Source organism: Fusarium odoratissimum (assembly GCF_000260195.1).
Source record: "Fusarium odoratissimum NRRL 54006 unplaced genomic scaffold supercont1.41, whole genome shotgun sequence".
Taxonomy (NCBI): Eukaryota; Fungi; Ascomycota; class Sordariomycetes; order Hypocreales; family Nectriaceae; genus Fusarium; species Fusarium odoratissimum.
In genome coordinates this window covers 220,431-242,158 of record NW_022158723.1, presented here as the reverse complement: position 1 = coordinate 242,158, position 21,728 = coordinate 220,431, and the positions used below count along the sequence as shown (strand labels likewise).

The following is a 21,728-nucleotide window of genomic DNA, read 5'->3' as shown; positions in this document are numbered from 1 at the left end:
GGACCAGAGTTTGTAAGCAGAAATCGGATTCAATGAAGCTCTCGTAAGCTTACTCTGTCAATCGTGCGCTCGCCAATCGCGCCTGTGCCGCGTTTCGCTACAAGCAAACGCGAGGTTGAGCCATTAGGCCAAGACATCAACAATGCCTCATCAATTCCTCGACAGGACAAATCTTACGTGTAGAATTCGTCCGAGAATAAGGCCACTTTGAGTGATTGATTAGATGATTTGAGATAGATGGCAGGGTAGTTCAATGATAAAAGCCGATAGTCTGCATCAATCAGCTCATTTCTCAACATCCAGTCTCAGTCAATCATCGTGCACCGAGAACTATTTATCAGCGTCTAAACAACACACCAAAATCATGGTTCGACTTCTATCAGCTCTCATCTTAGGAGCCCAGCTCATCTCGACCGTGACGTCTCACTCAATTCCTCATTCTCGAGCAGGACAATACCCTTACCCTGTACTCGGCACAGATGAGCCAGCAGACTGGGCGACAACCGGCTATTTCATCAATCATTTCGCCATATATACTAGAAATCTCACTGCTAGTCTTGACTTCTACTCCAAAGTCCTCGGCTTCCGCAAGATGTTTACCCTGCACGTCTCCAAAACATACTCCATCACCTACCTAGCTCACGCCCATGGCGGCAAGAACGGAACAGGCTATCAAACCGCCCTCGAGTTGAACCGCGAGAAGAATAATGCCCAGGGTCTTCTCGAGATTTACTACCTCGATATTCCTACCAAGAACATCGAGTCTAGCTCTCAGCACCCCAACACCTTTGCCCATATTGGGCTTGTTGTACCTGATGCCCAGGCGATACAAGAGCGTCTGGAGACGATGTCCGATGTAAAGATTGTCAAGAAATATGGAGAGAAGTTTACTGAGCTCACTGACGATCTTGTGATTGGCCCAGCTGTTGGTTTGCCGCCAGCTGTTGTTGCTCAGTTGAGTCTGGAGGAGAGGGAAGCGATTGTTCAAGGACTTGGACCTAGTGTCGATCCGCTGATCTTTATTGTTGATCCTGATGGGAATTTTATTGAGATTCAAGGTGAGGAGGGTGCTGAGTTGGTGCAGGGATGAGTGTGAGTTGCACAAGAGTTGAAGAGAGTAGGGGGCATGTGACTGGAAAAGGCGTGTGCAGGATAGTTGGGTAGACAACAAGATCCTGGGCTCCTTGTACTGTCGTTTCAGAAACATAAACCATTTACGCAAGAGTACAATAAACCGTTTATGGCCGCTGTTGGTTTGATATTAATTTGAGATATGTTTATTTACGAATGGTGGGAACGACAGTGCATGGAAGCCACCGGACCAAGAGATACAGTAAGCCGCCAACATGGGAGAGGACTTTCAGTAGTTTCACAGGCCTGTCCTACCTGAGAAATCTTTTAATAGTCGCAATAAAGAGTTAAATCCTCCTAGTAGCCCTACGAAATTATACACCTCCAAGCTAAGGGCCGAGAACGCTTTAGACTTGCCACCCTTGGGCCAAACCCCACGTGTTTCTGCAAGTTCAGGCACTAGGTCTTCTAATAATCACGCAACAGATCCAATGGTGTTCAGTTAATATATTCCGAAGCTTCGATAGGTCGCCAAGGTCAGTGCCCCTGCATTATCGGCACCAAATAAGCTGCCGTTCCTGAGTCCCCCGCAGTTTCCGTGGGTTGTTCTCCATCAGCTCGGCACAGCAGAAATAGACTTGAACTGAATATTTACATAGAATCACAAGCCAGTGATGTCCAAATTTTTGTTTTCTCAATATGCCATACTAGTCAGCTATCATTCACACACACATGGAGGGTCCCCTCAACACCAACACCGCAAGGCATGCCAAATTCAGACCCTTCCGCCCCCAACTCAACAGCAACACAACCAGGCTGTCGAAACCACCCGCAATTTCACCCTGCATACGACCTCAATCAAATGCCAAAAAGGCGGTCAACGGTGCATCCGAGCCACGTAGCTGTTGGAGTACATATATATGCAGGCAACCGGTTGATCAGACCCAAAAGGGGTTGGGCATTGGGGTTGGGCAATTTGGAGACATGAGGGGTCAGAAAAAACACCAAAAAGGGAGCGAAAAATGTAGTTGCGATGAAAATAAGTCATCAAGCGGCTCTGCAGTCATCATGTGTCTCAAAGGCCCAATTCCCGGTTCTTCATTTCTGCTCACACAAATCCTGAGGCAGCCTCCATCTCGCAACGTTTCTTTGCTTTATTCCTTTTTGAGTACCGTACCGTAAGGTAGTCTATTCCTGTGCTCCTCACGCTTTGGCTGTGGTATACCAGGAAAGGTAAGTCGACTCTCTGCTGTCCAACGAGGCGCGATTGTTTGACGCGACACTGTCTGACTGTTAGCTGCACAGCTAAGACAAAGTCTCACCACCTATCGGTCATCATCTCTCGATCCCGTTACATCGAGCAAAGCCCCCCAAGCAAAAGAGTATTGACAACGTCACATCGACTGGACAGTAGGCCTGCCCCTGTCTCAAGCTGGGAAGGAATGACCGTCTGCTGGGTCCATCCCGCCCGCCGACAAGGACTTCAGAAGGCATCGTCAGTGACTAGAGAGAGGGTCACGTAAGACCGAATCCAGAGAACGACCATACGGTCGACCGAAACGTACCATTCACTGCCTGTGATAATGAGAAGAGCTACCTCTCATCGCGGCGCTGCATCACAAGAAAGGCCATATCCCTGCATCATCGCGGATAGGTTCCCAGGGAAATGCAAGAAGAGTTTCAACAACATAGAAAAGCTCAAGTAAGTCAGACATCTCGTCCCAACCCCCAAACATGCTAACAAGCCTCAGTGAGCATATCAAGCGATGCCACAGTCCATTTCTCTGGTGCAATGATTGCCTGAAAAAGTTCAACAGCTCCATGAGCCGCGAGGCTCTGGAACGCGAGAAGGAATACCACAAGGCGATATGCCCCAAAAAGCCTTCGGAGAAGAACAAAGCCCTCAGGGAGAGGGCTTACATCATTGACGAAGCTCGATACGAGCGTTGTACGAAACTCGGATGGAAGCAGACTGCTGCTTCACATGAACTCGACAAAAACAACGGAAAAAAGGAATGCGTTTCTCAACGGAGCTGGAGACAGATCCGTGACACTATCTTTCCGAACGATACCGTAACTGTGGACGAGTCTCATGAGCTTGTTGCCAGAGTCGAGAACGAGACGAGAAACGAGATGTTCTTGGCGCAGTTCCAAGACAGAAACTCACATGTCCCGACACAGATAGAGATCAGCACGATCTCTCAGCCGCCCCCAACGGCTGATAACACGTCTCACTTGTCCACAATCCTGTCTGAGGTGACTGCCCCTCTGACAGGTCCAACGACGATTGCTTTCTCTGATCCTGGACCGGATGGGAAAGACGACATGTTTGGGTTTCTTCCACGAGAGATGGAAAATTTGGATTATGTATTACCACCAATCCCTAATTTCCAAGAATATGAATTTGCAGACTCTTTGACTGGTACGGGAGAATGGGATACTGGAAACCCGGGTCCAGAACAGGAACTTGACATGGATTTGGACCAGTGGTTTAAGTAAATATACTCAGAATGATAGAGAGCAATGAGAAATGTATGGGTCAGATTGTCAATTTTCATGGAGGAGTTTAAACTGGAATTTTTCTGAAAGAATGGACACAACTCAGCTTTATATAACAATATTAGATAAGACCGATGACTTGAGAGTGATTCAACATGAATGTGCGAATTACCATGCCGCGTGTTTGCTGACTTGAGACCATCTAATTGTGATTTGGGCTGAAAGGGATGGCACAAGTGAGTAATCGATATGCTGTGCGTCTACCACGATAAAGCTGCACGTCATCATGTAAATTACAGTAAGCTGAAATAAAACATTGTATTGGCTCGGCTGTATGTTGTGCAGACTCTTGATCACCAGTTAACTGATGACTGTCCTCGTGAACTTCTGCACGCAACCTTTGAGGTAGTCAACAGGGATAAGTGACAAGGGCGCGCAACATGACATCTCACGCCTTTAATGCAGTTCGCTTTAATGACATATGCTGTATCGGTGGCTACTCCCATCAGATCATCAAAAATCTCGACGTTGTTAAGATATCCGATCTTCGGAGTCAAGGTTCGGCTCCTTCCGCCTGGGCGTACTTGACATCTCTTACTAAATAAATTAAGTGGGCCTTCAATCGTCCTAAGCCAAAGTCAACTTCGCCTCCTCACCAGCATTTCTTTACTCTCAAGTCCGCGCCCTACGGATACATTCATCCGAGAATAGACGCTATGCGTGTTGATAACGTTGATATGGGTGATACTAACGATTCGGAGCACCGTGCCCCTCCCGATGCAACCTCCAGTGGGGGGCCCTTTTTGGACTTGGATGCATTGGCCTTTGATCCTGGTGCACTCGAATCGAATGCATATGAGCCTACTTTTGAGAATGGATCAGAGGGAAATGAGTTTGAGTTCAACTTTGACGATTTATGGTCTGTGGATATGGCTCAACTCCCTCTTGCGGCAGATGACACCGATTTCACACAGACCCATCAGCTTCAAGAAGATACCAGCTTGCAACATGATGGCCTACAGCGCCCAGGGTCTGATCAACTCGCACTCAACTTCGGGGATCTCATGAGAAACATTTCAGAGTCACCATCGTCAACTCAATCACCAAACATCCTTACTCCGCCAATCCCTTCTCCCCTTCCCCCAAAGATCGGTCATCGCTTCACCCTCGATGCCATCCGCTCATTGAAGGACTGGTTCGCTCGAAACACCGACAACCCCTATCCAAATGAAGAAGAGAAGAATATGCTGGAGCTCCAGACCGGCTTGACTCGAACTCAAATTACAAATTGGCTAGCAAATGCCCGAAGACGGAGAACTACTACCGATAGCGGAACCCAGACGGCTTCGGGAAAGTCTGGCAAGGTTCCATCTGAGTACACGCCAACACGAGCTGGTACTCCCATCCCGAGAAGACGATCTGAGAAAGGAATGCATCCTTTGCAGAGATGGGTTGACTCACCACCTGAGAATGAACCAGCTGCGGTGTCTGCTATTGCACATGCGATGGCTTCGGGTGAATTAGTCACATCCAGTACGTTACTCACCCAAACTAGAAACCGAGTCTGACAAGAACAGGAAGCCGAAGCCGAAGAGGGACATTCTCAAGTGACGAGAGAATACCCCGAAGGCGTGGCCATAGATCAACCACGAGCAGTCTTGGAACATCAAGAAGTGCATCAACAGACTCACGTTCTTCACGAGGCTCCATCAGTGGTACCTCATCACACAGCCGTGGCAGGTCGATCCAAAAACGAAGACCGCAGAAAACATCACTTATGAAACCCCGGCTCACATTTCAATGTACATTCTGTACTGAAACATTTAGTCGGAAATATGATTGGCAACGGCATGAGAATTCATTGCATCTGTCTTTGGAACGATGGGAGTGTTCCCCCGACGGCCCAACAACCACGGATCCAAATACTGGCCAAGCCATCTGCCTGTTCTGCGGTGAGAGTAGCCCAAGTAGTGAGCATATAGCTGGTCATAACCCATCTGCATGTCAGGAAAGGTCATTTAGCAGGAAAGACCACCTCAAGCAACATCTGCGCCTCGTGCACAACGCTAAATTAACTGACCTTTCTATGAAGCTATGGAGGACAGCACAACCAGATATCATTTCGAGATGTGGATTCTGTCAAGCTTCCATGACTAGATGGATTGATAGAGTTGATCATGTTGCGAACCATTTCAAGATGGGTTGTACGATGAATAATTGGGTTGGCGACTGGGGGTTTGAGGATGATATATTGAAGACTATAGAGAAGGCTTTGCCACCATGTAAGTAAATTGAGACGCTTTGAGGTATTTTGCTAACTTGTATCAGATTTGGTAGAATTGGAACGCGGAACTCCATTCCCCTTCGCAGCGAGTGGCAAGCCACCTGATTCTCCTCGAAGTGCATACGAGCTCATCACGCTAGAGTTGGCATATTTTATTTCTAATCATAGCGACACTATTGGGAGTCTGCCGAGTCACGAAAGTCTACAACTGGAGGCTTGCCGCATCATGTTTGCCTCTGAAGTAACGTTTCCTGAAGCGAACCTGGACTCTCACGGCAGTCCATCATGGTTCAGAGACTTGCTTCTGTCCTCTGACGAGATTGCTCAACAAGCTCGCTTCGCACCGATTCGATCGAGTACGGAGAGTAGACTTTCTGTGTTGAGAGTCAAGGGCAAGAACTCGTTGTTTGAGGAGTGTCCACTGGAGTCACGACTGCAAGCGTTCATGCGTGATCGAAGAATGAGGGGGTTATCTGAGGTATCAGATGGAGAACTACAAAAAGAGGCGGGTCGCATTTTCATGCAGATGGAAAGCGAACTTCAAACGAAGCCAGAATTTGTGGCTAACTGGTTGATTGGGTTTCTGTATAACTCGACGAATTGGATAAGCGACTTTCGGCGGCGTGCAGACCTGGTGTCAGCCGATGACAGCTGGAAACTCCCATCGCCAGGTAATATAGCATGGTCTACTGAGCCGACAAGTGTCCAGACACAGCATGATCTATCTTGGGTGAACAACCCGTCTCTCTTTGACGGAAATGGTTGGTCTTTTGGAGAGCAAGCTGGGCCGTCGGGCGCAAGCATGACCTGGCAAGCAAACGAACCAGACAAGAACGCTGATCAATCCACGTTTGATGCATCACTCGATGACTTTACATGGCTTTGGTCAGACGACAAATCACCACCTAAAATACCACAGACGACCCCGAGTCCTGGAGCAGAAGGGGAGTCAGGCCTCCGACCGACGTGGCTTGGTCCGGGGATCTATGTCTTGAATGACCCGAATCACCTCCCCTGGTTTGCTCGTGAGATGAAGAGATGGGTAAAAGCCGCCATGTCACCGAATAACCCGATCTGTCATGTTCCTTCGGATGAGGAGCTTAGACATCAAGCTCGATGTCTGCTTTACAATGAGTAAGTCCGCGCCCTCTTGTCATTTGATGCATCTAACTTACCCTGTCAGTGACGATCCTTGGAACCAAACACCTGCTGACCACGCGCAATGGTTGGAGATGTTCAAGAAGGAGGTTGGAATTATTTAAAACACGGGTAAGAGGATCCCTACACGTACGGGAGAGGACTGTGATAGCGATGCGAGAACCCGCCACCGCAGCAGGCCATGAGAGGGCAGTCTATGGTTGGAAAGGCTTCTGCGCACAAAGCGAATGGAAGTGGACATAAGCATGCACCGAAGGATCCTTCAAGTCCTTTCGAACCTTGACAAGGAAGACTTCAACCTCTTCAGGCGTCCATCCCAAGGCTCGAGTGAAGGGACCGATGGTGATTGCGTACAGACCATCATAGATGACACTCCTGTTATAGAGTCCAATCATCTTGAGGTTGGAGTCCTTGGGCCACGGTCCGACTGGCACCTTCTTGATCTCGTGGCGGATATTGACGAACCCAGCGTCGTGCAGTCTATCGGGGTTCTTCTCGGCAGCGTGCATCTCGATGCCTGACTTGGCGAGGGCAGCTCGAATGTTGGCCACCATTTGCGGTGGGGTAAAGTCGGGACGTAGTGTTCCGTCGTCGCATCCGTATACCCATCGGAATTCAGGAAGCTCGATCCATCCTCCTGGTTTTAATGCGCTGGGCATGTTAGTGGGAGCCTTATAACGGACGTGGGAGTGTTACCGGTAGATCTGCCCCAGCAGCGCAGGCCAATCCTTGATTGCCGTGGACATGTTGCGCAAATGGACAAGGTCTATTGAGTTTTCGGAGTATAGCCACGGTGCTTCGGCGTCGTCGACGAGGAATCGAACATTGGGAGGAACCCACGGTGGTTGAATGGGACTGAGATCAATCCCAATGACTTCGGCGCTGGGATATTCGTCGCCCACTACAAGGCATCAGCATTCTTCTTTCCGCCTCGATTATTTCGCGTACTATCAATTGCCCAACTTCCAGTTCCTGTCCCAATATCGATGATCTTCTGAGGATGGTCCAAAGGCGCATTATGCAACTTCCCACCAAGAAGATGCACCGCGACCGTATGCTTCATGTCCTCTCTTTCTTGTTCGGGTAGATCGTTTGGGAATTGGTATAAACCCTCTTTAAATTTATGGTATCGTCGACTATTCTCGAATTGATAATCGCGCACGCTCGAAGCCAGAGATGACGACTGTGCGGAAGGCGCGGCTGAATCGTAACCATCATCCGTTGCAATATCATCGTTGGTTGGAGGAGGTGGGTGATCGGGTTCAATTGGAGGATCGTGTTGTTGTAGCTCGGGTACTTGATACGATGGATTTGTCGTGGGATCTGTTATATCAGCCATGACGAATCAATTGATGGTGAAGAAGTTGAGGAGAATGCCTGGGGAAGTGGAGTTCCTATCTATTAGTGACTGTCCATCCCCATTTCTTGGTTCTTAAGTGATATCGGGGCGGGAGATCAGCAGCCCGTGACGGCGGATCACTGCCCGTCTCCGCCTGTTACTGCAACCAACCCCACCACGAGCGTTTTTCTGCTGTTGTATCACTCAGCTTATCTTATGCTGTTGGTCTAGACAAACAGCAGCCACAACTGATTCTCATTGCTTGGCGTGTCGTTTATGCTTAATTGGTTAGACGTCATGGAACCTTTTAAACTCTTCCTGCAAGACGGCACAGTGCTCTCTGGAATATCCAACATTCCGTCGTCGCCGTCAACTTTGAAGCATGGACCGTTGGTGGTTGGACTTCACGGGGGGTGCTATACGAGCCACTACTTTGATGCTACCCCAGAATACTCAGCGAGGGGTATCAGTGAAGCACTCTCTGTGCCGTTTGTGGCTATAGATCGACCGGATTATGGAGATACTACGCCCGTGGGTAGTATTCCCGAAGGATCGAGCTATCCTGAACAATGGGGACGAAGACTCCATGAATCCATTCTCCCAGCCCTTTGGAAAGAGTTTGGATTAGCCAATGCATGCACATGCATCGTTCTTCACTGTCACAGTCTCGGAGCCAACGGCGCAATCGTCACATCATCCCTGCACGCAACCTCCTCATCACCTGCATATCCCCTCGGCGGTATCGTCATATCAGGCTTTGGCTCCCTGTTACAAGACACAGGCGGCCATGTTTCGCAGCCCGATCCTCCACCCTTGTATTTGAACATCCCTGTCGAAGTAAAAGACAAGACTTTGCTTCTTCCAGGAACGGCAGACGAAACTGTTTATGCACAGTCTGAGCGTCTCGACCACGCCATTCCTTTTGAGGAACTTGCGGCTTTGAGAAAGTCTTGGTTGGGGGAGTGGAAGGAGAAATGGGGAGTTACTGTTACGGTGCCTGTTATGATTGCTTTGGCGGAGAGAGATCATTATTGGGTTGCTACGGAGGAGCATTTGAAGGATTTCAAAGAGGGGTTTCCGAAGAGTGAGAGGGTGGATTTGAGTGTTGTTAAAGCGGCACCGCATAATCTTGAGTTGAGTTATTGGGGTCCTGGGTGGTATGCGAGGAGTTTTGGGTTTGCGGTTGAGTGTGCGGTTTCACTTGCATTAGAGAAGTGAGGTCGAGTTGATCTATGTTTTATATTTATACCATACACGATGGACGGAGCCTAGATCATTAAATTCTTACAAAAGTGTACGCGTTTTCCATACATCATACGTTTATTAAGGTGGCTTATATCATCGTTCATACAAGGTAAAGACTTGAGATTTGGCTGGAAATGAATTATCTTATGGTATTATCGAATCTCTAACATACATTACTATTCGATTCCAGTGCCTGTATACTTGATACGGACTGCGAGACTATTTTGAATTGGTTTTCCATGGCATTGGTCGAATGACCTGACTCATCAGTCGAAAGGCGCGCCCCTCATTGTCCAACTCGGAGATAAAAGGAAAAGAGTTCATCAACCTAATTCTCGATACTTCTCACTGCAAGCCTCGAAAAGCTACCATGAGTCAAACACCACCTCCGAATGTTTTGGACGCCTTTGGTGCAGAGGGCTCTCTGATACACGTCCCAGGTGGTCGAGGTCTCTGCTATCGTACTTCGCAAAACATCCTTCTCCGACCATCAGACGATGGCAAAGAATCCGAATACATCGCAATCCTTTGCAAATCTCTCCTTGAGCTTCGTCCCATCGACTACCGCGTCCCTAGGCCAATCCCAGCTTCAGAGTTTTCTGCGAGATATGTTTGTAGTGGCTGGACGGCCTGGGAATATCTTGAAGGGAAAGCAACTCCTCAGGGAAACTTTGATATTCTTATGAGAGCTTGCCGTGCCTTTCATGCTGATGCCATGGGATTGGCTACTGAGAAGCCCTTGTTTTTATCGACGAGACAGGATCGATTTACAGAGGCAGATCTTGTGACTTGGGAGGAAAAGAAACTCGAGGATGTCGAGGAGATCAACAGCGATGTTATGGCTACTATTCAAACAACCCTTGACCAACTTCTGAAGCTACGACAACCATTTCGACAGGAAATCACAAATCACCTTATACATGGCGACTTAACCGGAAATGTCTTATTCGACTCGGAAAACAACAGCCCTCCGGCAATTATCGATATCACGCTTTACTGGCGACCAGTTGACTATGCAGAAGCTATCATAGTGGCAGACGGGCTCATCTGGCTGAACGAAGATCGAAAGTTGGTTGAGATGTTTGGCACTGATCATACAAGGATCCAGCTCCTCGTGAGAGCCTTGTACTGGCGGTGCTTGTGTTTTGCTATTGATCCAATTCTCCCCTGGGTAAACGATAATCTTCCAAAAGCGAACTTTAAAGAAGCTATTGAGATTGTGAGGGAATTGATAGGCGAATGCATTTGAGATAATGAGAGATAGGTTGCTGGGTGCTTGCTCTTGATACCGTACACAGAGCGTATGAATACCAGGATGGTTTTAAAGGTGCTCATGGAAGCTTCATCATTTCTAGAATGGTATTGATAACTACCTATGGACAATTCAGGCGGCTCAAAGCATAGATTCCGGCTTGTCTTTGGATATGGTCTGGCACATGCCGTGGAAGAACTCCCGCATGCCCAACCTGGTAAGCTAAGCCTGTTTGCTGTAGCTTGATGCCTGATAAGCGGCGCATTTTTCCTCCGTAGAATTAAATATTAAGCTTATTTCTCACGCACTGTCTCCCCTTTCATCCATTGGTTCATCACTGTCAGCATCGATTGCCAAGCAGGGAATCCCACGCTTACATAACACGTCTGCCCGTCATCTTCCATCAAGGGATATCTCACCCCCGTTACCTAACTTTGAACAGTCATCAAACAAAAATGGTCGGTGTTCCGAGCAGCCGCGGGTGCAACTCATGTCGAAAGGCAAAGAAGAGGGTATGTACGAGTTATTATGATCTTGGAGATGAAGCACCGACTAATTAGATAAGTGTGATCAAAAGCAACCAAAATGCGGTCGCTGTATCAGACTTGGTGAGGAGTGCGTAGGCAGTGGGACAAGACGCTTCAAATTTCATCAGTACAAGCCCGACGTACAGACTACACAACTTATCACGCCTCCTGCTGAAACACCTAGCAACGATACGACTAGACTGACCGCAGAGTTTATATCGCTTATGGAGATTGATGATGATCGGTTTGGGTTTGAAGCCTACGGTCCTTATTTCTTTGCAGATCTTCCTCGACGTATTGGGTCGAATCCTGCTCTCGATACTACCACTTCTGCCATGATTGCATCGTTCCAAGCAATACGTCTGCGGAAGACTGCTGATAAAAAGACTTTCTCCCTGTATGGGAAAGCACTGAGATCCTTGCAGGTCTGTTTGAGTGATGATGGTCAACCAGTTATGCTTAAGCTGGAGCTCGTTTTGATGATGATGCTGTGCCAGGTAACTATACCCGTTGAAACATTTTGGCTTCGTCCATTACTGATATTGTTAGGTCTGGATTGATAACAAACACGCCAACAAGCATCGAGGGGTGATAGCGTATTTGTTGAAAGAAGCTGTATCTCAAGGCGAAATACTTCACTCAGGTGATATACGAGCCTGGTGCTTACAAGCGGTAAGGCCTAGATCTACTTGTCCACAACTAGACTGACAAGAGAGATCAGATATACGCCGCTCTATGCGACCCAAAAGTTGAACTCGGCTCATGGTTCTGGGACGTAGCCGTCCAAGACACTATCATGACACGACCATACCACTACGAACAGAACCTCTACTGCTTCGAACTCGGAGCAATAGGAGATTTACCTGTGTTTCTTCGAGATCCAGAGAGATATCTCTACCAGCTGAAATGCTACTACAATATTCTCTCTCAAGAACGACTAGTGATGAAGAAACTCTACGAAGAGGCCATGGTGGCAACGCTCTCAACGGATGCATCGCCTGCGTGTAGAATGAGAGCTATAGAGTACGCCTCCGGTCACGCAGGCCTTCTCGTCCAAGCAGCACTCATCGGCCCAACACTGAACCCCTTCGGTGTTCTCCCGGACTACACGCAAGATTCTCACGAGATATGTGATGATGCAATACTTCTTGCACATCGATGTCAGACCTTTAGACCTTGTGGAGCGTCCTACGTGCCTGAGCTCTTGAAGTTGGTCTGGGCGTCTTTGGGCGATGGATATAGACATGAGGGGCTGGAGAAGTTGATGGACGAGTATGCTGAGGATGTTCAAGGAGCTAGCTATCTTGAGGAGGCGAAAATTATGAGACTGAGGCTTGATAGTCTTGGCTGGAGCGATGAACAGCGGTTTTTGGAGGAGAGAGAGGACGGACCAGGAACACCGCCGCCATGTGTGATTTTGTGAGATGAGATGCCATGCGGGGATGTACTGGGGACATAAGAAAGAAATTGGAACAAGTAGTCCGATAAACCTACAGCCGTTCAAGATTTCACATGGCCCAAATCCAAGTCAGACGAATGTCATTCCCCAGGGTAAGTTATTTGCTGGAGGTCGCACCTGGTAAGGCATTGCTGCTAATTTTAGAACCCAATTACACCATTGATTAAGCAACAACGTTTAGCTGCACCTTTAATTCCTGCACCTCATCATAAGTCACCAAGCTAATCTCATTCTGCCTAAGCCAAATTCCCTCACTCGCACCATCTCTTCTCTTGATCATGAACATTCTTGGGAAAACATCCGCTGCGCAAAGCTTGCCCAACTGGGGGCCTCTTTTTCAGCTCCTGCAGATCGCAAGGGTGATCCCTGGGCGTCGGTGCAACGCGACCCCGCTATTAGTGATCTAACAGAAATGAGAGAGAATATCGTTGGTGACAGTTAGTGCTGTAGCTGGACCTTGTGTCAGCCACAGTGCGCCAGATGGGGTAGTGTACCCCTCCAATTCATGACTCGTTGAGCTGTTTGCCCTCGACAATACGAAAATGGAATGAAGTCCCAAGACTTTAGTTTGTGTTGGTCTCTGAGATTGACAAGATGCTAACTATATGCGAGCATTTATCCCACGATCATCATCGCCGCCCTCATAAACAGGGCAAGCAAGCATAGCCTGCGCTGTGGAGAATCCTCACCAAAAGCAAGGAAGCTCATCAAATGACAACCCTTCACGACATTACACCCACCACTGGAAACCACCAACTAGCATCTAGCGCTCTCTCAATATGTAGTAGCTTCAATTAAACCCCTGTCATGGCGGTCTCATGTCCTGGAAGCTTGGTGAGTTAAGCTTATTTCAGTGCCTATCCCCGTCGATCAGCCTTGCGGTGTGAGTCTCCCTCGGATAGCCCTACGGTATTTCAAGGCCTTGCTTTCCCAGCCCAGCCTTGGGAATGTCGTCTCTGCTCGCGTCTTCCTCTTTTGCCTCAGCACTTGCTCACCTTCAAATACTACATACCTCGTGCTCATGGCCGATAAACCCACAACCGCCCCTCAAACATCAACCATCCCCACAATGACCACCGCCGAAAAGTCATCATCCGGCTTCCTCAAAGTCATCGCCTTCTTCGACCTCGTCGTCAAACTCGCTGCGACAGGTGCGCTCATCGGAATTCTCGTGCTACTTGTGCAGTTCAACAACAACATCGATAAGCTCTTCAACGGCAGCAGGTCTCTCCCCGTTCGTGTCTCCGATGCCGCGCCGCTGCGTATCATGCCCGGTTATTCGGGCACCTTCGATGTTCGTATGACGAATAACGCGAATGACCCCGTGTGGTTCAAGGTGGACAATTAGACGGAAGATCAGACGTGTATAATGTTTTGGCGCTTCGTGGGAGTCGGTCTCATTTCGGTGGGAGATGGCGGTGGACGGTTCATTTCAAGGCCTGTAGCGTGTTAATGTTATTCTGGTGGCGTGTTATGGATCCTTACCTGCGCTGAGACTTCAATAACATATTCTCTATCTCATGATTATCATGCTAGATAGATCCAGTCTTTCACGATCTATGTTACTGTAAGAGCAAGCTAAGAGTCGCGGTGCACGACGCGACACATCCATCACGGCGGTACTTGAACTGAGCACAAAAGCGACAAGACAGCAGTCTAGAAAAAAAAAGAGTATCATTTAGCAAACACCACAAACTAAATGCGAGCTATAAATAGTCTAAGCAGATCAAATGTGAATGTCTTTCCCATGCCGTAACTGACTGATTATTCCCGTGCGCCCGTCTAAGGTAATGGTACCGAAGGAAACTCCCGATCGGGTGAAACCGTTGAAATCCGGAAGAGGGGGTTCAGGGATACACGTGACCACCCGGATCGTGACCGTTGCCGGCCCCACCCGGGCCGAGGATTTGAACGCCGAGAAAATAACGTGGGAGAAACGCCATGAGTAGTAGGAAATTTGGTCGTTGTCGAATTCAAAAAGACGCCGCTAGTGTTGTTTCTTCTTCCGTGTATATGTGGTTTTCAATTGCTTTGTGCTGGGTATTTTGTTGTGTCTTGTTGCTACGATGTCCCCGAAGTCGGCCACGCTCAAGCCTTCCATGCGGCAAGGTTGCCGAGCAAGCCGCGAACGCTGTTACGGCTCTCCTCGAGAACGGCGGTGTCTCGTGTTTGCTGTACTTTCGACTCGACGGCTTGCAGGACGCGCAAATGCTCCTTCTTGAGCTCCTCGAAGCCATCGTCAAGCTGCTTGTGCCATGGGTACAGGACACCCACCTGGAAGCTGAGTGCCGAGCCAGCGATGACAAAGTTGGTGATGGAGAGGGCGCGAGTGATGATCATGGTGACTGATTTGAAGGAGTTGTTTTTACTGACTTGTAGAGAGTAATGCAGTTGTGCGAATGAAGCTGAAGATGAAGGCTTGGGTTGGCGACAGACACGGGAAGCAAGACACAACAAAGTTACAGAAAAAAAATAGAAGAAAGAACGAAATGTGAGAGAAGAAAAAAAGAAGAACAAAGTTAAAAAGGAGTACCGACAGAAAAGAACAACAGAGAAGAATCCCCGCATACGTACGTGACATTCGGCTCGGTGTTGCCCAATTTATCCAAAAAGGTAAGGCCGCCGTAAATAAACAGGAATCAACAGTCTCGGCTCGCGTGAGCAAGGGATGGTCGAGACTCTGACAAGTCATGGAGAGTCGGACCAGGGGCTGTCAAATGAGACGCTGTCATCCGAACTCCGGATTTCACATGTCCACTGTTCTTGTGCGCGTGTCTGTTGTCACTTGTCAAAGAGAGTTTGACATTTGCCACAACTTCATGATTCCCCACAATGGCGCAGGGGTGCTGGAGTACGAGGGAGTCACTGAGTATTGGTCTCTTGAACTTGAGCTGAACTCCTGGTCGTGAAGAAGCTGTTCTTGAGGCTTGCGCATTTCGCTTAATGGTTTCGAATGTCGAATCAATTGAACAATGCTTCTACGGGCCTTCTGGACTTAACCGCCGTTAACCGTCAGTGGAGTCACTAGGACAGGGTTCCCACGTGTCGAATACAGGGCTGCATCGGTTCCTCCGACTGTCTCCATTCTTCCGTACCGATGCCGGGTCAGTGACATCTCCCGTATCCGCATCCACCTCCAAGAGCGGCTCATCTACCGGTCTTCGGTACCCATATTCCCGGGGTCGTGGATCCCGGATCCTCCAACCCATTGCTCCATCGTCAACCCGGACCGGAAGTGAGCAGCGATGTGATCTGTTCGTTCTCCCCAGCTGTCCATCATGACTTGACAGAAACCACATTTGCTTCTTATTATATCTTGTCGGTGTTGTAGCAGACTCAGGTCCGGTTTCCAGCCATCCCACTTGCGACAGCCATGAAACTTGTGAAGGTGTTGCCAGAGGTGGTCTTTGCGCGTAAACTTGCGCTCTGAAACAGGGCGTTCGGCACAGGTGTCGAATTCGTGAGCTTGAATGTGCTCGTCGCTGGGTGAGTTCTCACCACAGAAAAGGCATTGCGGGCCATCTTCACTCATGCGCCAGACTAAAAACGATTGATCTGGCGTGACAGGCAATGCGCAAATCCATGAGTCAAGACCCGGGAGATGAATTGACCGTTCATGACGAACCCAGTCGTACTTTTTCTTGAAGCTTTGTCCGCAAAATGTACATTGAAACGCGATGAACTTCTTTGTTCGTGACCTCGAGGATGCAGTCCTAGATATGGAGGGCCCTTCTACCACTGAACTACTACCAGAGCGAGAGAAGAATGCCGCATCCCTTGAACGATACGAGTAACAAGAAGATGCCGAGTTGGACGAGGCCTCTTGTAAATTAGAAAGCCAGAGAGAGTCGTTGCTCGCAGATGACCCTGGTCCATCAGACGCACCCGCGTCGCTATCCAACGAACTATGTCCACTCGACTGAGCAGCTAGAGCATTTTGGATCGCCGTCGCTGAAGCTGGTTCCTCATCGGGCGGAGAATTTTTCCAACGATCCAAGGGTGACATGTTTTTGCGGAGGTAATGCGGCATGGGGGATCCTGGTGCAAATCCTTGACGACCCCGGCCAGGCGATGCAGAGTAAGTCGAGGAGAGTCGATGGCGTCGTCTAGTATTGGCAAACCAATTGACTACTTGACTCCTGCTCAACCCTGACTGTTGAGAAAGACTGACTTTCTCTTCCTCTGATGGGTAGGGATGGTCCAGATTGGAAAGGTACCAATTTCGCAGCACCCTCGTTTTTCGCACCGATCGAGTATTCGCCCTTTTGCCCGACAGTGCTGCCATTGAAAGACCATGCGATGACTGACCTTCATCAACTGTCGCAGGTACTCCTAGGATGCTGTGCTCGCTAACGCCATGGAGGCGACCGATCACAGGCTCCGACGTCTCAAATTCCGAAGGCTTCCTCTTCTTCTGCCCTGCCAGACTGCATTCGCGGAACAAAGCAACACAGCTCGAACAACTCTTGGTAGGGTTCGGGTTTGCTACCGTAGTTTGCAAGATTAGGCATTGCAAACGAGTTCGACGACAATTGGTGCATGGAACAGGAGGACGGGATGCTCCATTCTTGACAAAGAATTCATCAATTGTGGTCATGGGCGTTTTAATAGGATCATTGGAAGCTGGCAACGGCGCTGGGATACCCCAATCTGTGGCTGGTTGATTGAGAAAAGAAAAGTCCTGATTGAGATCATCTGCGGGAGTCTCGGAGGCTGCTTTGGCCTGCTGAAAATCGGCATTCCAATCAATCTGAAAATCTGGGATTTCGGAGTTTTGAAGGTTGAACGCTTCTTGAGGGTTGATCGTCTGTAGCATGGTGTCGATATTCGCTCCCTCAGCAAGCGAATTTGAAGGACTCCGCGATTGAGGGGCTGGATCGTCAATCTGGTCGTAAGGAAGTGTCAACGCAGCATCTTCGCCGCCAGTGAACAAAATATCATCCAGTGAAAAGTCCATTGTCGCATTGAACTGAGGGCAACGGCCTCTCAACGACTTCAAAGGGTTGATGAAGAGGCATGTGAAGAAGATGTTGGAGTGTGGAGTTAGGCGAGAAGTTGCAATAACGTCACGCGTAGCGTTCGCTTGAAGCGATGTCGGGCTTAGTCACAGCCGCGATGCAAGTAACAGCGCGCACCGCCTGTTTGGGATATCCTTAACGACATTCTTTGGTGTTTTACTGCAGGTCATCATTTGTTGTTTATCCTCGAAGAATGAAGAGGTCAGCCGTTATCGCACCAATGCGCACGTCCAGTATTGTCAAGTTAACTCTGCTGTGGAAGGAAAAATAGGTAGGTACTTAGAGGGCGCTGCGCTATCTTGAATTTGATAGCCAGCCCACTGAACCTGCCCTTAATCGCATTTACAGTACTTATTTTGATGGTTTCCAAGTGGAAGTCACACAATGGGTCTTAGATAAATTGCTTCAAGTTCTTTCCCTTTTTACTGTGATAACTACCTTAACTTCCTCACAACGCAACGGTCGGTTACAGGGTGGCTGTCAGTGGTTCTGGGACGTCCAACGTGCTGCCACAACCAATGCCAAACTGGCTGTCCCTTGCAGTCGCAGTAATCAGAGCTCATTGTTCTAGTCTCTATGAAAACATGTTCAAAAACTCCGTCCGATATACAATGTGGCTGATACAATTGGCCTCACCTGCAGAACCGAATTGCGGAGCGACGCAGGAAGTCGTCTACACAGACCTGTTAAATGCGTACAGCGACGATCTAGACGCCGTATAGAATCGCCCGTTTCTGCATAATCTTACGAGCCAAGCTAGCCTACATCAGAACAGCGGCCAAACATGCGCCCGAAAATTATTGGTCTACGCTCCTGTGTTGATGGGTAATTGTGCGATATCTCAACTTCATCACAGAACCTTGAACCATCAAAGGACTATTAATAAGAAAAATGTAGATTTTTTTTTGAGACTCAAGCCCTGCGAAAGATATCAATCATTTCAGGGTGACCGAGAGCACGAATTTGAATGGAGAATATGAGACTGCTCATTGTGTGGGGTTAGTAAGTATGGAGGGCAATGTCCCTGTCGCCAGAAGGCGCATCACCAATGTTAACTTGGGCGCATTCTCTTGCAATTGTGTATATAAATGTTGCAAGAATTCTTCTGAAGACTTTGAGAACATCTCAACACTATTATCTCTCCTTCATTCATCTTCCCATCGAATCTTGTTCTGGCTTCCCCGCTCAATTCTCCACATCAAACCTTCATCGCAGTTGGAGAAACCCAGTACAAGCATCATGACCACTCGTCGACACGTCCACTTCAACTCCAAAGCCAAATCATGGACTTCACCTGAGCCCACCTCTGCAGAAGCAATTGATCGGTTTCACCAGAGTCTCCCCAATTATGAGCCAACACCTCTTGTTAGTCTGGACAGCCTGGCTAAGGAGATCGGGGTCGGAGCTGTCCATGTCAAAGATGAGACGAACCGCTTTGGTCTTCCGGCGTTCAAGATCTTAGGTGCTTCTTGGGGCGCATTCCGCTCCATAACCGAGAAGTTTGGGTTGCCTCTTGACTCAGATACTGATGCTGTCCGAGAAGCGGCAAAGTCTCATCAATTGACCTTGTACGCGGCGACGGAGGGGAACCATGGGCGTGCGGTTGCGCGCATGGGTGCTATCTTCGATGTCTCAGCTGAGATTCACGTCCCGGCGTCTATGCATCCTTCTACGGTCAAGTTAATTGAGTCTGAAGGCGCAAAAGTTGTTATATCAAAGGGTAGATATGAAGATGCGATGCTTGAGGCCGAGTCTGCGTCCAAGCATGAGAAGGGGATCATGGTTCAGGACCATGCATTCGGTGACTATCAGACCGTTCCACAGGCAAGTGATGTTTCTCTACCCATGACTAGCTTTTACTCTAACGTGTTGTTATAGTGGATTGTCGATGGCTATGGTACCATGATGCGAGAGGTTGACAAACAGCTCGGTTCTACCAAAGCTGACTTGGTCATCGCTCCTGTCGGAGTCGGATCATTTGCCCAAGCTGTCGTCTCTCACTTCAAGAGACAAGGTACATCCACCTCCACGTTGACAGTCGAGCCTGACACTGCGGCGTGTCTATGGAAAAGCCTAGAGAAGGGCGAATTCACTGAGATCCCAACAACCGGTACCATCATGGCTGGTCTCAATTGCGGAGCTCCTTCAACAATCGCATGGGACCTGCTGAAGAATGGCGTAGATGCAAGCTTGACTGTGTCGGACTACGAAGCTCACCAGTCAGTTCTGTATCTGCAATCTCAAGGCATCAATGCTGGGCCTTGCGGGGCCTCGACTCTTGCTGCGCTGAGACGGCTTACACCGGATGACAAGAAGGCCCTTGGACTCAATGAGAAGTCTACGGTGGTGATCTTCTGCACAGAGCGAAACAGAGACTATGATGTACCTCATGGTGTTTCTGGCACTGATCCAGTTGCACTTACCCAGACCCTTGTCCAGATCAACTCAGCCAGTCCCGACTTGGGCTCTGTTCCCGGACCTGGTGAGACAACCATCGCTCGGTACGTCGCTGCGTGGCTCGAACATCGGGATCTGGAGACACATTGGGTCGAATACACAAAAGGTCGCCCTTCTGTCATTGGTGTTGTTCGTGGCTCTGGCGGCGGAAAGAGTGTCATGTTCAACGGACACCTGGACACGGTCACTATCATGGGCTACGACGATGATCCATTGAGCGGAAAGATCGTTGATGGCCGTCTGTACGGTCGTGGCTCGGCTGACATGAAGGGAGGCGTCGCAGCAGGTATGATCGCGCTCGCCAATACTAAGAAGCTTGGACTTCGTGGTGATGTGATCTTCACTGGTGTTGCCGACGAGGAAAGCTTGAGTAAGGGAACGGAAGACATCCTTCGCGCTGGATGGAGAGCGGATGCCGCTGTTGTATCGGAGTCAACGAACCTCGAGATAAATCACGCGCACAAGGGATATTGTCACGTTGAGATCAAGGTCTATGGACTGGCAGCACATGGTTCACGGGCTGATCTGGGCATCGACGCCATTGTCAATGCCGGCCATTTCCTCGTGGAGTTCGGTAAATACGTGCAGAAGTTGCAGGAAGGCCCAGGCGATGAGACCCTCGGAACAGGCACTGCACACGCTTCAGTTATCTCAGGCGGCGAGGAAGCCTCGTCCTATCCCGCACAGTGCACCATCATCGCAGAGCGCCGAACAATCCCAGGCGAGACCAATGAGGTTGTCCAAAAGGAGTTTGACGACATGATTGCCAGCGTAGCAAAGGAAGTCACCGACTTCAAGGCAGAAGCCAAGATCTTCTTCAGTCGCCCGCCCCAGTTCACAGCTGAAGACCATCCTTTCACCAAGCTCGTCTCCGGAGTTGTAGGCACTGTCACTGGCAAAGATGCGGTTATTGCCGGTGCCCCTTTTTGGACTGATTGCGCTTTGTTGGCTGAGAAAGGGATAGTGCCTCTGCTCTGGGGGCCAAAGGGAGAGGGATTTCACGGAAAGGAGGAGTTCGTTCACATCAAGTCAATTGAACAAGTGGCTGAGGGATTGACCAATATCGCAGCCGAGTTCTGTAAGTAGGTAGATAGGTGATGTTTTGTACGTTGAGTGTAATTGTGGAATAGAGACCTTTGTTCTCACCCGAGTTGACACCGTGGCTCTCCCGTTCGAGGACCCCATGCCGCAGGCCAGGCTATAGAAGAGACAAATGGATCGTCTAAGCATCTGATCAACCACTGTGAAGCTAGTTTTTGGTTCTACCAGTGGAATTTATCACTGAAACAGGTGGTTCGCATCGATGAACAAACCTCCGCTGACACCGAGCCCAACGCGTATATAATGTTTCCCGTCTTATTCTTCCATCCGTCTTTTCTGTTAGAATTTTATTTTCTTCCTTCACCAGGGCTCGACAAG

General features: G+C 49.0%; 11 protein-coding genes across 12 annotated transcripts; 9 read left to right on the top strand and 2 right to left on the bottom strand.

The window, feature by feature from the left end:
• Positions 1-307: 307 nt before the first annotated feature.
• FOIG_14487 (uncharacterized protein) lies at positions 308-1,249 on the top strand. The gene has a single exon (XM_031215744.1). It carries the CDS (start codon positions 365-367, stop codon positions 1,088-1,090), a length of 726 nt encoding a protein of 241 aa, XP_031054629.1. The 5' UTR covers positions 308-364; the 3' UTR covers positions 1,091-1,249.
• Positions 1,250-1,993: 744 nt separating this feature from the next.
• FOIG_14486 (uncharacterized protein) lies at positions 1,994-3,581 on the top strand. The gene is made up of 2 exons (XM_031215743.1): positions 1,994-2,304; positions 2,377-3,581. The coding sequence occupies exon 2, from the start codon at positions 2,806-2,808 to the stop codon at positions 3,568-3,570; it is 765 nt and encodes a 254-aa protein (XP_031054628.1). The 5' UTR covers positions 1,994-2,304; positions 2,377-2,805; the 3' UTR covers positions 3,571-3,581.
• A 705-nt stretch (positions 3,582-4,286) lies between these two features.
• Positions 4,287-7,116, top strand: FOIG_14485 (uncharacterized protein; the record flags this gene model as incomplete). The annotated part of the gene is made up of 4 exons (XM_031215742.1): positions 4,287-5,103; positions 5,148-5,852; positions 5,899-6,988; positions 7,038-7,116. The coding sequence occupies 4 exons, from the start codon at positions 4,287-4,289 to the stop codon at positions 7,114-7,116; spliced, it is 2,691 nt and encodes an 896-aa protein (XP_031054627.1).
• On the bottom strand, positions 6,412-8,351 carry FOIG_14484 (uncharacterized protein; the record flags this gene model as incomplete). Its single annotated transcript, XM_031215741.1, has 4 exons — positions 6,412-6,977; positions 7,030-7,663; positions 7,709-7,913; positions 7,961-8,351. 3 exons carry the CDS (start codon positions 8,349-8,351, stop codon positions 7,207-7,209), a joined length of 1,053 nt encoding a protein of 350 aa, XP_031054626.1. The 3' UTR covers positions 6,412-6,977; positions 7,030-7,206.
• A 297-nt stretch (positions 8,352-8,648) lies between these two features.
• Positions 8,649-9,569, top strand: FOIG_14483 (uncharacterized protein; the record flags this gene model as incomplete). Its single annotated transcript, XM_031215740.1, has 1 exon — positions 8,649-9,569. The coding sequence occupies one exon, from the start codon at positions 8,649-8,651 to the stop codon at positions 9,567-9,569; it is 921 nt and encodes a 306-aa protein (XP_031054625.1).
• A 397-nt stretch (positions 9,570-9,966) lies between these two features.
• On the top strand, positions 9,967-10,926 carry FOIG_14482 (uncharacterized protein; the record flags this gene model as incomplete). Its single annotated transcript, XM_031215739.1, has 1 exon — positions 9,967-10,926. One exon carries the CDS (start codon positions 9,967-9,969, stop codon positions 10,843-10,845), a length of 879 nt encoding a protein of 292 aa, XP_031054624.1. The 3' UTR covers positions 10,846-10,926.
• Positions 10,927-11,238: 312 nt separating this feature from the next.
• Positions 11,239-12,907, top strand: FOIG_14481 (uncharacterized protein). Its single transcript, XM_031215738.1, has 4 exons — positions 11,239-11,360; positions 11,414-11,872; positions 11,925-12,047; positions 12,097-12,907. Exons 1-4 carry the CDS (start codon positions 11,304-11,306, stop codon positions 12,796-12,798), a joined length of 1,341 nt encoding a protein of 446 aa, XP_031054623.1. The 5' UTR covers positions 11,239-11,303; the 3' UTR covers positions 12,799-12,907.
• Positions 12,908-13,322: 415 nt separating this feature from the next.
• On the bottom strand, positions 13,323-18,074 carry FOIG_14478 (uncharacterized protein). Of its 2 annotated transcripts, XM_031215735.1 has the most exons (3): positions 14,320-17,917; positions 13,743-14,273; positions 13,323-13,691 (listed from the first exon to the last, which is right to left on the bottom strand). In XM_031215735.1, the coding sequence occupies exon 1, from the start codon at positions 17,789-17,791 to the stop codon at positions 15,986-15,988; it is 1,806 nt and encodes a 601-aa protein (XP_031054620.1). In that variant the 5' UTR covers positions 17,792-17,917; the 3' UTR covers positions 13,323-13,691; positions 13,743-14,273; positions 14,320-15,985. The 2 variants fall into 2 exon arrangements, with proteins under 2 accessions (XP_031054620.1, XP_031054619.1); XM_031215734.1 differs by having other exon boundaries at positions 13,323-14,273; positions 14,320-18,074.
• FOIG_14480 (uncharacterized protein) lies at positions 13,856-14,182 on the top strand (the record flags this gene model as incomplete). The annotated part of the gene is made up of 1 exon (XM_031215737.1): positions 13,856-14,182. One exon carries the CDS (start codon positions 13,856-13,858, stop codon positions 14,180-14,182), a length of 327 nt encoding a protein of 108 aa, XP_031054622.1.
• Positions 14,776-15,183, top strand: FOIG_14479 (uncharacterized protein; the record flags this gene model as incomplete). The annotated part of the gene is made up of 1 exon (XM_031215736.1): positions 14,776-15,183. The coding sequence occupies one exon, from the start codon at positions 14,776-14,778 to the stop codon at positions 15,181-15,183; it is 408 nt and encodes a 135-aa protein (XP_031054621.1).
• A 139-nt stretch (positions 18,075-18,213) lies between the features above and the next one.
• FOIG_14477 (uncharacterized protein) lies at positions 18,214-21,727 on the top strand. Its single transcript, XM_031215733.1, has 2 exons — positions 18,214-19,676; positions 19,731-21,727. Exons 1-2 carry the CDS (start codon positions 18,861-18,863, stop codon positions 21,393-21,395), a joined length of 2,481 nt encoding a protein of 826 aa, XP_031054618.1. The 5' UTR covers positions 18,214-18,860; the 3' UTR covers positions 21,396-21,727.
• The last annotated feature ends 1 nt before the right edge of the window (position 21,728 follows it).

Excerpts from the sequence above, each read along its gene's own strand:
- FOIG_14487 (XM_031215744.1), top strand. The coding sequence starts at position 365 with ATGGTTCGACTTCTATCAGCTCTCATCTTAGGAGCCCAGCTCATCTCG.
- FOIG_14486 (XM_031215743.1), top strand. The coding sequence starts at position 2,806 with ATGCTAACAAGCCTCAGTGAGCATATCAAGCGATGCCACAGTCCATTT.
- FOIG_14481 (XM_031215738.1), top strand. The coding sequence starts at position 11,304 with ATGGTCGGTGTTCCGAGCAGCCGCGGGTGCAACTCATGTCGAAAGGCA. Across the intron at positions 11,361-11,413 it reads GTCGAAAGGCAAAGAAGAGG|TGTGATCAAAAGCAACCAAA; the intron begins GTATGTACGAGT and ends TAATTAGATAAG. Across the intron at positions 12,048-12,096 it reads GAGCCTGGTGCTTACAAGCG|ATATACGCCGCTCTATGCGA; the intron begins GTAAGGCCTAGA and ends AAGAGAGATCAG.
- FOIG_14478 (XM_031215734.1), bottom strand. The coding sequence starts at position 17,791 with ATGGACTTTTCACTGGATGATATTTTGTTCACTGGCGGCGAAGATGCT.
- FOIG_14477 (XM_031215733.1), top strand. The coding sequence starts at position 18,861 with ATGGAGGGCAATGTCCCTGTCGCCAGAAGGCGCATCACCAATGTTAAC. Across the intron at positions 19,677-19,730 it reads ACTATCAGACCGTTCCACAG|TGGATTGTCGATGGCTATGG; the intron begins GCAAGTGATGTT and ends GTGTTGTTATAG.